We start from the raw sequence: 12,607 nt of genomic DNA on the forward strand, positions 1-12,607 counted from the left end.
TGCTTTTTTGAGGGTGGATTGCTGGTTGGTTGGTTGGTTGGTTGGTGGGCTGGCTAGATCGTTATTAAGTACCTACAAAGTTAGTTCGATTGATTTAGTTGGTTAAAAGCGGGTGAGGTGAGGGGGTGGGTTGGTGGAAGTAGGTAGGTAGGTAGGTAGGTAGAAGAGAACAAAGGTTATTAGGATAGATAGATGTATGTTTGGTCTGATTGATTGTAGACTATCCTATCAACCTAATCTCAATGACATAGCTAGTAGATAGTATCTCACTGCCACCTTTTACTCAATTCAACCCCTTGAATACCTGAACCAACTTGTCCTGCATATCACAGAAGATATTCACAGCCTAGACAGTAGTATAGCCCCATTAGCATCATCATCATCATCATCATCATCATCAACAACCACCCAACCAGCTCATCCCCCAAACCAAACAATAAAAGTATATATGACCAAACTCACCTGAGTCAACTTCTCCTCACTCAACCCATCCGCATCCCTCGTAAACGCAATCCGATACCCCGCCTCATCACCCACATACGACACTTCCTTATTAGGCACAGCCCCCTCCACCACAGCAGGAGACTCAAACAACGATTCCACAGGTACCTTCCCCTCCAACAACGGCTTCGCCAACTCGTCCAACAACCCAGGCGCAATCGTAATATGCTGTACGCCCGCCAAGGCGAAGATCTCGTTCGTGGACGTCAGACTAGCGGGTAATACCTGTGTTTGGGATCCGATGGAGGTGTAGTATTTCTGGACTAGGGCGCTGAAGTGTAGGAGGGGGGAGGGGTCTTTGAAGCTGTAAGTTTCAATTAGTACTGGATGTAGTTGTGTAGGTTTATGGGGGAGGAGGGGTAATAAGGGAGGTGTATACCCCGGCTCAAAATGCACTCGCAGTTGGTTCACGTATGGTGCTATGTACGTGCATCCTACTTCTGCTGCTAGGATGGCTTGAGGCATGGTGAAGAGGGTGGTGGCGAGGGTTCGTACCCCGGCTTGTTCGAGGACTTGGCATGCTTTGAGACCTTCCCAGGTGCTGGGGATTTTGATGCAGATGCGGGATTGGGGATGGGTGGGGGAGAGGTGGTGGGTTAGCTTAACTATGCCTGTTTTATTGGTTTTGGGGGTGTGGGGTTAGTGGTGGTTCAGTTGTTCTATTGTGTGGTATGTAGAGGGGATGGATGGATGGATGGATGGACGTACGGAGGGCGTTGACGATGGTCTTTTCGGTGGAGTAGGAATAGTAAGGGTTGGTTTGGATGTGGATGTGGCCGATTATGTGGGGGGCGATTCTGAGGGAGAGGGATATCATCTAGTTCAATTTATATATACTTTGTGGTGAGTTGTTGGTGTTGGAAAGGAGAATGGGAGGTGTACGCACTGCTATCTCGATGGCGAGTTCTTCGATGGTTAGACCGGGGTATTCTTGGATGAGAGCTTTGGCTTTGGTGAGAGAGGATTGGAGAAGCTCGGCATGTTCGGGCTTGGTGAGTTCGTTGTAGGCTATTGCCTGTGGTGTTTGTTGGCTGGGTGGTAAGGATGGGATGAGTAAAATGGATTGTAGGTGTATACCTGGTTGGAGGTGCAGTCATGGAAAGGACCAAGGGTTTTGGCAACTGTGCTTGTATGTTAACAGATGATAAGAGGTGCATGGAACAAAGTACGTGCCTTGCTCGTCCATGGTGTCGCAGTCGACGATGGAGCGAGAGCGGATGTAGTCGAGTCCAGTTTGGATAGTCATAATGGTTGCTGTACTGTCTGATGGTGGATTATTGACTGGTGATTTGGATGATGAAGCTACAATATCTTGGTATTGGGAGAGTTGAAGAGATGAAGAGATCTATTGAAATACGAACTAGATGGGTTGAGCAAGGAGGAGAGGAGGGGAAGATCAGATAAGCCTGCCTCGTAAACCTCCCCTCATGCCATCTCATATATTTAGCCTAAATGATTGCTTTATACTATTGATTCCTTGGACGCTTTCGGGCCGAGAGTCTCTATTTTCTCCGACCAAGAAGGTCGGAGGGTTGGTCGGGAGAGAATACCGATATCTACGGAGCATGTCCGTAGGATACATCATTGGATAGCCTCCTGTCATTTCAGGGTAAGGCGAGGTAAAGCTCCGGGATAGATATATATTGATCGACAGTTGTCAGCCAAGTGCCACGGAAGGTACACAGGTAATGAGTTTAATGTGTACTCCAGCACTACATGATTTGTGAGCATACTATCAATCGCCAGGAGTACTTGCACATTGGTGGTGGTCAGGCTGTAGCAAGTTATTGACTATACAAAATAGTTGATCACTGTAGGAGCACAACTTGTCAGTTTCCTTGTCCAAATAACGCCTCAATAGTTCCTAGAGCATGAGATCTTAACGACCAATATCGTTAAATGCTCCGAACAATGATAGGGTTCTAAATAGAACTGTAGACTAGTTGTGGTTATCAGAGTTTAGCGTGCCATAATCACTATTGCTGCGGGACTCTCCCCGCAGTGGCTATATAATGAACGTAAAAGAATTTGCGAGTTGCTGTGATGAGCTTATGGATGGGCCTGCTGAGCACCTTTTGGCCTTTACGCAGCTATTGACTGGCCTTCTCCTCGCTTATCAAAATGAGCTCTCCCACCAATTGAAGGGCTTTTGTTTGGCAAGCCTTATTCTGCACTCGCACCACACCACAGTTATGTTTGGATGCCTGCAATGGAAACAGAGGCTAAGGGTTTAACTTGCCAAAACATCGCTGCGGATATCGAGCCGAGATGGCAGCAGCAGTCACTGAACAAGCAGTGTAGCAGGAGTATCGAACCCCGTCGTATAAGCCGGAAGAATTACCAAATCTCAGCGACAGCTTTTGATGCTTGCTCTACACGAGGCCTAGAATGCTAGTTTTACGCGAGAATTCTTAGCGAATTCTAAAATCATGTAACCCTGATATGAAACCCTTCCATCTCATAGGACAGAGAAGAATGGGCGATTAACGACGGGACAGCTCCTTCTCAGGTATCTCATATGACCTCGGCGGTCACGACAGAATGCCGAACCAGTGAGGCCCTGCTAAGCACGTCGACATCATCCCGAATGGTAGACAACGTGGGCGGAGACCCTTGGGAGAGAAGGAAAAAGAAGAAGAAGGGAAAGCGACGGGAGAAACACACAAAAGTCGAAAAGCCGGAACTAGCGGGCGGTGAGGAGATGGAAGATGGATCTTCCGAGTGGTAATGCAGGGCTGCTCATTGGCTGATTTCGGGGCATCGGGTGAAGTCCCGTGACTGGGAGGTGAACCCGAGGTTGTCCGTCCCGTGATTCCGAAGCGTTACGAGCGAGTCGGCAGTTCGAGGCTACTTTCTTCTTGGACGACTACGACGACGACGGTCAGCTTCGTGTGCCCGATTCAGCCTCTCACCATTTTTTGAGGTTATCAATTTCATCATGCTCTCTCAGAAGGTTGCTCAGCAATCGCTGCGGCGACGTACGTACTTACTTCCATCCTCTTCAGCTAATCGCGCGACAACTGACCTCAATGTTGCAGTTGCCGTCCAGCAGCCCTACGCCCTGCGTTGGTCTTTGATGAACTCGGTCTCTCCGGCTGCTGTTGCTCTCGGAAGAGCCGTTCAGACTAGGTGAGCTACTATGCGTGATTGGGATACTCAGATGCGACTTTTCGACTTGGGAGGGGTTCGCGATATCGAATTCGACGTCATGAAGCGAATGTCGCTAAGTGGAGGCGGAACGTGGATTGCTAACGTTGTCGTGCAGACACGCTGCTACCTCCTCCAACTCCTCCGACCCTACCAAGCTCCTCGCCCAGCAGCGTCTCAACCGCCCCGTCTCTCCCCACCTTAGCATCTACCGTCCCCAGATCACATGGATCGGCAGTAGTATCCACCGTATCACCGGTATTGCGCTGTCCGGAAGTCTCTATCTCTATGCCTCTGCCTACCTCGCCTCTCCCATGCTCGGTTGGGACCTGGGCTCTGCCTCCGCTGCCGCCGCTTTCGCCGCTCTCCCTGTTGTCGCCAAGGTTGCCCTGAAGACTACCATGGCCCTGCCTTTCACCTACCACTGCATGAACGGAGTGCGCCACCTGATTTGGGATACTGGTGCTGGTCTTACCAACACCCAGGTCATCAAGTCCGGCTGGACTGTGGTTGGTCTGAGTACTCTTAGCGCTCTCATTCTTGCTTTCCTGTGAACTATTGTGACATACCTCTGATTCCTGTTGTGTTTTAAAATTGTTTTCGTGCAATATATTTTATACCAGTCAATTGACGACTGTTTTTGGATTAAACTTCACATGTTTCACCGCAAACTCTTGAGCTTCGTCTCACAGTCCTAGCCGTGGAGTTTTGTCGGCGTGTAGGGGATATTTGAAACAAAGACTAATGCCTTAGCCGTGACCCCCTACAACTGCCTGGAGGGGAAGGCGGAGCGATGGCCTTGATTCCACGGAACGTACTTGTCGATAGGTATGTCCTAAAGCCATGATTTTGGAGATCTACGCAATCTTAGGTCATGACTGGTATGGCTCTCATGCAGAAACTGGCCGTGTCATTGTCTAGTGTGCATTCTACTCCGTGAACTCCTCAAATCAAAGGACAATAATAAAAGCAATCCGCCACGCCTCTATGTCCGTTTCCCCCATGACTTTGGCTTGAGAGCCTGGCAGTTGACATGTCTCAAGGATATTCTCCCTTTCTTGCCTTCGCCTTTTCATGATGTCAAGATTATGATTCAATAGTGCACTGCAAATTTCATTCCCTTCCCATCACATTCTATTGCAGATTTGTCAGAATGTACTCAGCATCGCGGGGTAGGTTGTTGCTTATAAACTTACCTTCTCTACTAGTTTGCGCTGTCCTTTGAAAAGAACCAGTCTTGAACAATCGATGATCATGCAGGGCTCGGGGGCGGATTAGGAGGTATAGGGCCCGGCGAGGGTGGATCATGCACTGAATGGGGAATTGGTGCGACATCCTCGCAGCTACTCCAGATTGGCTGAAGGGTGTCCTCAAGTATGAAATCGAAATGGACGCGATACATGACGCAATATCTTCGTTCAGTAAACATGGAAATCAATTGACAAGACAGTGTTAGCAGCGGCTGGTCTGATAAAGGTATAAGGTGGTGCAGTTGTGTGACTACAAGTATGAAGGATTTGGTGATATGCCGCAAGGTCAATGAAGGAGCAGATGACAACGGGGTAGACTATGAGCTGTTTCTCCTGGTGTGAGTTGGCTAACATCCCGCATTAAATACTAGCCCCAGAACCCAGCACTGGGTCCGAAGGATGCCTCTGAGTTGTACACCGCCATACCAATCAACGTCCTACCAGCAGTGAGGAACCGCGTGGATATGACACTTCCGATGGTCTAACGGTGATCTTCATGGCTATCGCCGGATCTCGATGGGATTTTTGCCGTTTCTGCAAGGGCCCGACGGATGTTTGGTGGTATTTCATGTTAAACAGCGTACGCTACGTTGTATGTTTCGACCAATTGCTCCATATTTTACCTCCTTGAGCACGAACTGACGAATCTAGTACGTAGCGTGATCTTACAGACGACATGTTTCTTGCTGGTTACCCGACGGCTGGAGACTCCGGGCTGCAATCCCCGAGCGTACGGAAGACTAAAACTTCACGGTCCACTACATTCGATAACGGATGCAGGACTTCTATGCCTGGACTCTCATGATGTACTGTACCCCACTAAATTGTTAAACGGGAGCTGCCACCCGCCGATTCTCATTAGCGCGATCCTCTGTTGGGTAATCTTATCCGTCATAGTCTACAGTGTTTATTCATTGCCGCTCTGATTCCAGGTACCTTGGGAGATCACGGATGGTTGTTTGATATTGTACCGTGAAGACCAAGCAGCATTATCTGCTGATATCCGAGCCCAGTGATACTATTGTTTGGTGCAAATGAGCAAACGCAGGTGCCATCCGTCAAAGCAAATTTACTGACACACTGGACTACTCAGCTGATAAAGCCAGTGTACTGAGAACGAACAGGACCTAAGTGCCGACATCGTGCAGATTACATGTTTCGCCTGCCCCTCGATCATTCCTACTTTGCCCTCGTTCCCCATTAGCCATTCTGGGTATTCCTAGCCAATCCATCCTGAACGATAGCCGGGGCTGGCGAGCTCAAAAGATCCTTAAACGAGCGGTCAACAAATGAAATGGAGTGGTAGCCAGCAAAGATACGGAAGAGTCCAGGTTATGGAAGTGGAATACAAGGCACACTGCAGTAAGCACGTGGACTAATTTCTGAGCCTTGTGCCACTCCGAGAATGTTGAAGATTCAGGAAAGCGGGGGAGCAGCCCTGTTTGTTACAGGGACTGCATTGGACTGCCTCCCCGCGGCAAGCAGTGCGTCGAATCGGATGCGCAATGTATTTCTGCCGACGACCGCAAAGCGACGCACTGAGGCACAGTGCATTGCCTTAGTAACTGGTGTCTTGCCGCAATTGACACGTACTATCCTTGCACAATGCCACTCTAGACACAATAGAAGGCTTGTGGTTAAACGCAGCAACAGGCTAGATCCCTCAAAAGAGTGAGCATAAGGGTCTGAACCACCTTATTCGGAAAGAAAGATTCGAGAGCAAAGGGTCCCTGAACCCCATTTCGCATGAAAAAAAGAATTGCTGTGTTTGTTCTAATTCCAGCCCTAATCCCATGCGAAGACCACAGGATAAGGCATGGATGTCAGACAGTAGGTACATGGCCGGCTTGCGATGACCCTCATTACCAGTTCCAGAGGTGTGATCCGTACCTCAGTCTTATGCCATCTTATATTCACATGCCACTATGGTACTGAAGCAATATGAGATGGTCACCCTCTGTCCTGAATTCGCCAATACAGTCTCATACTTCAACACTGCGGTGGCGACTGGGCTCATGGAACAACTGCCGAATGAAGCATGAGCTGATTCCACGCTCAGACATACCACACTTTTGAGCGACATGATGCACACAATAATCGGGGAATGGCGGGACACGAGTGCTACAACAATTGCACATAAGTACCATCGGCCGGGTCTCCAGTGCTTGCATGTCATACATGCTGACAAGGATATGAAGGGAAACTAGTTGCCGCTCAACTTTGCGGTGTAGAATTCCGCGCCGCAGGTTATGGCCAGGTACCTACAGATCAGCGGCTCCTTTCTGAATAGAAGCATTATGGAAACTGTTAGTCATTCAGTACTTTTCTGGCTGGTTCCCGCGAGCTGTACAACGGGAGCCCAGACGGCAAATATGCTTTAGGCTGGCGCGCTTCCCGTGAGGCGCGCCTTGTCCTCCAAGAGTCTTGCTCACTTGGTACTATGGTGCATCCTTGCCTTTTGCCTTACAGTGCATACTGTTGCTCCTGGGGAAGTCCATGCGGGAGTCGGGTTTGGCAGTTGGTGGCATGTATTTTTCCGTGTCTCCCCGCGACACTCGTCACCGACAACTGATAGTTGGTTTTAAAAATATATACAGACGGTAGTTGCATGGGCCTCCCGTACAACAATTAGCCTACATATTACCACCAGTTCCAAGTTTTGTGAAGCGATGTTCTTGTTCTAGATCCATACGGCTAAGGTGTTGATGGCTCGAGCGCATCCGGGTAGAATGGGGATGGGCTCCGAGTAGTAACTTGGACGTAGGCACAGGTGCCTGATCAATGAAACACAAGTAATCGTACTGACATAATCTTCATGAATCGAGATAAGAGGTTGGTTCCATAGGGTGGCTCTCCATTGTTTGAAACTACAGATTTGGCGGGCGAGCCGGAGAACTGAGCGCTATCCCGATCGGGACTAGCGCCACGTCTCCGAATTCTTCCTCCTCCAAAGGAATTATTATCATTGATGGCCGCCATCGATCGTGGAAAAAGACTCGGCCTGGCGACCTCCTCCCTCTCACCCACCACTCCGGATTCCGGCCCTTCCTCTCCCCAATGGCTTCCGTACTATCGACTCGCGCGGTCAGGACCGCTTCCTGCTCCGCATGCCGCTCCCTCGCTCGTCCCAACTCGATCGCAGCCGGTCTCCTTCCGCGGCGAGGACTCTCGACTGCCACCGAAGATGCAGCAGTCAACCATGCGGACAAGCCCCGGTGGTCGTACACGCCGCCTCGTGCCAAAGCGCCGTTCTCCTTGAGACTCAACTCCAACCGCCCCGAGTTCCCCGTGAACTCTGACCCTAAGGTTTTGGACCGGTTCTACATCCTCATGCTCGGAAACGACGGTGACAAGATGCTCTCGGAGGAGACCAAGTGGCTCGCAGTGACACATAAGAGTTTTGATCAGGGCCGGAGAGGTTTCAATGACCGTTTGGCCTTCCTGGGTATGTCAAATGTTGCTGTGCAATGAATGGTAACAGAATTGGATACTAATCCGGATGGGGTTGTACACAGGCAAGCGTATTGTTCAGCTGCAGGCTTCGTTGGCTCTGGTTCAGAGTCCTAGCAACGCTGCTAACTCTGCCACCCCCGATGCGTATGGCCGGGTCCCCTTTACTCACCCGGCTTTGGATAGCCTGGACAACCTCGACTACAACACGAAGAGCTTCCTTACGAGCAAGACGAAGCTGTCGGAATTGGCTCACAAGTATGACATGCAGAGAGTTGTGAGATGGTGCCCTCGGAAGGTGAGTCTAGGAGCCCCATGCATTGAAACGATATTTGAACGCCTTGCGCTTCTGGGCTTTTGATATCGTCTCGCCAGTCGGGTCAATTGAATCCCCTGCTAACAGCGGTGTGTTTACGTGTAGCCCAACAACCTTGAAAGCTCTGGAATGGACCTCGTCCTCGCCCACACGATGTACGCTGTGATCGGTGCCATCTCCCTGGAGAAGGGCAATGCTGTTGCGAATAAGGTGGCCCGTGAGCGCATATTAGCACCTCTGGGATTTAAGATCGCGGCTTGAGTTGGGTGATTGATTTATGGGAAATGGCCGCAGGTGCATTTTCAAGGCGTTACTTCCTTTTCTCTTTTCCCCTTCCCCTTGATTTCTTTGTGCCCTGGATGTTCTGTGTATGTGTTGGGGCTTTTCTTCATCCGCCATATATTATGTATTTTTATCTACGACTTGTCTTATATAGTGACTGCAAATACCACCGGAAGTTCTGTCTTCTCTCTTACATCTACTACACTGGTATATGGGATCTTGAGGATTCGGTTCACATGGCAAGCCATTATTATGTTTTCTAACAAACAAATCAAGTAGATATCCAAAAGTATGTACGGTTCCTCTGACACCGCCCGGGTAACAGTAAGCAAAATACCCGGCCAGCTCTTATGGAACCCTCGAATACACGATGCCTAGTCTTCGCACCTTTGTATCGCAAAGTCAGCAATGAAAAACCAGGAACTCCACGACAGAATGTCACGGAAGAACCCAGAAATCACAAAAAAGCAATTTGAGCTGCCTTGCACTGTCTAGGAAGGGCGTATGGTACAAAGAAAGAAAAGAAAAGAAGAGGAAGAGAATTCGCTTGCGACGGCCGAAATATATTCTGCGCGCGTGACCAGCGCTAGGCTTCATCAGGTCTAGTGGAGATCTGGACTGGCCGGATCTCTAGAATAGGTTTAGCGCCCTGATGAGAGACCCCTGAGGCATTGATACACTTAATACACTAATGTGACCAGATTATGGTAACTTACCCCGCCACAAGCTCTTTGTCTGGCGGTGTATTGTGTACGGAACAATACCACGCGGAAAGGCAGAGCATCCCCGATGGCCGCATCATCAGTTCAATTCGTTCCATTCCAGCTTCATCGCAGGCACGTCGGGCCAAGATCTCCTCCTTCTGCAGCTTCCTGTGAGTTCTCCGGCTCTGGGTTTTACAGTTTTCCCAGTTTGAAAGTGCTTCTGAGCTATCTCTAATGCACACTGTCCGCAGCTACCTCCCCGCAAGTCCAGCATGTTGAACTAGTGGTTTCGCTGGCCTCTCCCGTTGAATCTCGCCCAGGAGCCTCCCGCCCATTTAGTCCTCCAGTACCTGCCCGACTCACCTCCTCGATCCTCGCGCCGTTTAACCTCCACCTTACTTTTCCACCCACTACCTCCCTTCCAATACCCTCGCGATGGCGTCGGCCATCTTCTTCCTCGATCTCAAGGGCAAGGTATGAAACCCTGTGGAAGGTTGCGCTGTCACGAACAATTCCGCCGTGATCCCCTGGAACCTGACCGTTTATTTAGACCCTTCTAGCCCGAAACTACCGCGGAGACATCCCCATGTCCGCCGTCGAGAAATTCCCCATCCTCCTCAGTGACGCCGAAGAAGAGAGCTCCGCCGTGGCTCCGTGCTTTTCCCACGAAGGAATTAACGTACGTATTTGTGTCTCCGACTTGTGGCTGCGGCGGCGCACCTGCATGTACCCCCCGCCGTTCCCCGCAACCCGCTGTGTCTACCATCTCCCACATCAGCCCTGCGCGCATCCTCAGAAAGGAACGCAGAATCATGGAGGTCAATTGCTGAGAATATAACCTTGTCTAGTACCTTTACATCCGTCACAGCAACCTTTACATTCTTGCCCTGACTAAGAAGAACACCAATGCCACCGAGATCCTCCTTTTCCTACACAAGATCGTGGAGGTATTCACGGAATACTTCAAGGTACTGGAGGAGGAGAGTATCCGCGATAACTTTGTCATCATTTATGAGTTGCTCGATGAGATGATGGACTTTGGCTACCCGCAGACGACGGAGAGCAAGATATTGCAAGAGTAAGACGGGCCCGTCAATGCGACTATAAGCGATGGAGGATCACAGCTGACAAGTCCATGGCAGATATATCACCCAAGAATCACACAAGCTGGAGATCCAGGCCCGACCACCCATTGCTGTCACCAATGCCGTGTCATGGCGAAGTGAGGGTATCCGGTACCGCAAGAACGAAGTCTTCCTTGATGTTGTGGAGTCCCTTAACCTCCTCGTGTCCGCGTCTGGTAACGTGTTGCGATCGGAGATTCTCGGAGCTATCAAGATGAAGTGTTATCTGAGTGGTATGCCGGAACTTCGTCTGGGTTTGAACGACAAGGTCATGTTCGAGACCACGGGTCGCGCAACGAGAGGAAAGGCCGTCGAGATGGAGGACGTCAAGTTCCACCAGTGTGTCCGTCTTTCTCGGTTCGAGAATGACCGCACCATCAGCTTCATCCCCCCGGATGGCGAATTCGAGCTGATGAGCTACCGGTTGAACACCCAAGTCAAGCCTCTGATTTGGGTGGAATGTCTGGTGGAATCGCACTCTGGATCACGCATGGAGTACATGTTGAAGGTACGGCCAACAGCCCGCCTTTACTACTCAAGAGGACAAAACGACCAAGCTAACACCATCTCTCCCGAACAGGCCAAGGCCCAATTCAAGCGCCGCAGCACTGCCAACAACGTAGAAATTCTCGTCCCAGTCCCGGAAGACGCCGACTCACCCCGTTTCCGCACCAACATCGGAACCGTGCACTACGCGCCCGAGAAGTCCGCCATCATCTGGAAGATCAAGCAGTTCGGCGGAGGCAAGGAGTTCCTCATGCGCGCAGAGCTGGGTCTGCCGTCCGTAAAGGGCGACGACGAGCACGGTGGTGGCATGACCGGTGGTTTCGGAGGTAGCATGGGTGGAACCGGGCAGGGCAAGGCAAAGCGGCCGATCAACGTCAAATTCGAAATCCCTTACTTCACTACTAGCGGTATCCAAGTCCGGTACTTGAAGATCACGGAACCTAAGGTATGTCCATATCCCATGTCAACTCTCGTGACTCCCCCACCACCATCAGTCGGATTAGCAGTCACGTCACACCAGCACAATGCAATTAAATGAATGCTAACGAAGGACCCGATGAATGCAGCTACAATACCCCTCCCTCCCATGGGTGCGATATATAACACAATCAGGCGACATTGCTGTCCGCATGCCAGATGTACAATGATGTAAAGCGTTTCTTCTTTCTTTATTTCTATATCTTTTCTTCCCTAGTTTTCATTCAATAGATATACTTTCTCCCCCCCCCTCTTTTGTTTGCATCAAGCATGGATGAATCATTTATCTTTTGATGGAGTGTACTCCTTGTACAGATTGGTTCACTGGCACATGATCATCGGGCAATTTGATAGTAGTAGAAATGTTGCAAAAAGGTAGTTCTCTCTCTTGGCCTCAGGCAACGTGAACATGACATGATATACCACAAGAAACCTCGCCATTGCCTTACCGCTACGCACTTAGTGAGTACTGTTAATGTCTAGATCACAGAACTGGAACCAATTGGTTTAATGGAAGTAGTAGTAATCGGTTACTCAACACAAATGCATGACTTTCAAGTTACTGCCGTCCATATATTGTATCATTCATAGCATATCGGCATTTAATTCCGCGGTTTCACGATCATAAAAATGTATGGCACGGTCCCTTCCATCATTGTTTTCTTCCTCTTTCTTCATCGTGTCTTCTTTTTCCAACATACACACGCAATAACCATGTAATATAGGACCAATAGATATGGACTGAGAATATCTGTGAGAAATAAGTACACCAATGAGCAGGCGAGTGAGTGGAGACAAGTCATAAGGAAATGAAGACAATAACTTTTTTTACCAGCCGTGGAACATAAG

At 49.8% G+C, this 12,607-nt stretch overlaps 5 protein-coding genes across 5 annotated transcripts; 4 read left to right on the forward strand and 1 right to left on the reverse strand.

Moving 5' to 3' along the window:
- Positions 1-196: 196 nt before the first annotated feature.
- Positions 197-1,902, reverse strand: BO83DRAFT_347207 (transaldolase family protein). Its single transcript, XM_025528807.1, has 7 exons — positions 1,675-1,902; positions 1,579-1,622; positions 1,388-1,516; positions 1,210-1,318; positions 881-1,112; positions 463-805; positions 197-346 (listed from the first exon to the last, which is right to left on the reverse strand). The coding sequence occupies exons 1-7, from the start codon at positions 1,745-1,747 to the stop codon at positions 284-286; spliced, it is 993 nt and encodes a 330-aa protein (XP_025383389.1). The 5' UTR covers positions 1,748-1,902; the 3' UTR covers positions 197-283.
- Positions 1,903-3,573: 1,671 nt separating this feature from the next.
- Positions 3,574-4,692, forward strand: BO83DRAFT_382337 (succinate dehydrogenase cytochrome b560 subunit). Its single transcript, XM_025532203.1, has 2 exons — positions 3,574-3,630; positions 3,767-4,692. The coding sequence occupies exons 1-2, from the start codon at positions 3,578-3,580 to the stop codon at positions 4,200-4,202; spliced, it is 489 nt and encodes a 162-aa protein (XP_025383390.1). The 5' UTR covers positions 3,574-3,577; the 3' UTR covers positions 4,203-4,692.
- Positions 4,693-5,156: 464 nt separating this feature from the next.
- Positions 5,157-6,573, forward strand: BO83DRAFT_402857 (uncharacterized protein; the record flags this gene model as incomplete). The annotated part of the gene is made up of 7 exons (XM_025533567.1): positions 5,157-5,210; positions 5,297-5,377; positions 5,557-5,628; positions 5,831-5,910; positions 5,963-6,005; positions 6,209-6,229; positions 6,319-6,573. 7 exons carry the CDS (start codon positions 5,157-5,159, stop codon positions 6,571-6,573), a joined length of 606 nt encoding a protein of 201 aa, XP_025383391.1.
- A 1,306-nt stretch (positions 6,574-7,879) lies between these two features.
- BO83DRAFT_441131 (mitochondrial 54S ribosomal protein mL57) lies at positions 7,880-9,116 on the forward strand. The gene is made up of 3 exons (XM_025536316.1): positions 7,880-8,343; positions 8,414-8,646; positions 8,770-9,116. The coding sequence occupies exons 1-3, from the start codon at positions 7,956-7,958 to the stop codon at positions 8,923-8,925; spliced, it is 777 nt and encodes a 258-aa protein (XP_025383392.1). The 5' UTR covers positions 7,880-7,955; the 3' UTR covers positions 8,926-9,116.
- A 670-nt stretch (positions 9,117-9,786) lies between these two features.
- On the forward strand, positions 9,787-11,936 carry BO83DRAFT_347216 (AP-1 complex subunit mu). Its single transcript, XM_025528808.1, has 7 exons — positions 9,787-9,820; positions 9,902-10,124; positions 10,201-10,329; positions 10,499-10,728; positions 10,793-11,282; positions 11,355-11,726; positions 11,848-11,936. Exons 2-7 carry the CDS (start codon positions 10,086-10,088, stop codon positions 11,926-11,928), a joined length of 1,341 nt encoding a protein of 446 aa, XP_025383393.1. The 5' UTR covers positions 9,787-9,820; positions 9,902-10,085; the 3' UTR covers positions 11,929-11,936.
- The last annotated feature ends 671 nt before the right edge of the window (positions 11,937-12,607 follow it).

The sequence above is a fragment of the Aspergillus eucalypticola genome (genome assembly GCF_003184535.1).
Source record: "Aspergillus eucalypticola CBS 122712 chromosome Unknown BO83scaffold_34, whole genome shotgun sequence".
NCBI lineage: Eukaryota > Fungi > Ascomycota > Eurotiomycetes > Eurotiales > Aspergillaceae > Aspergillus > Aspergillus eucalypticola.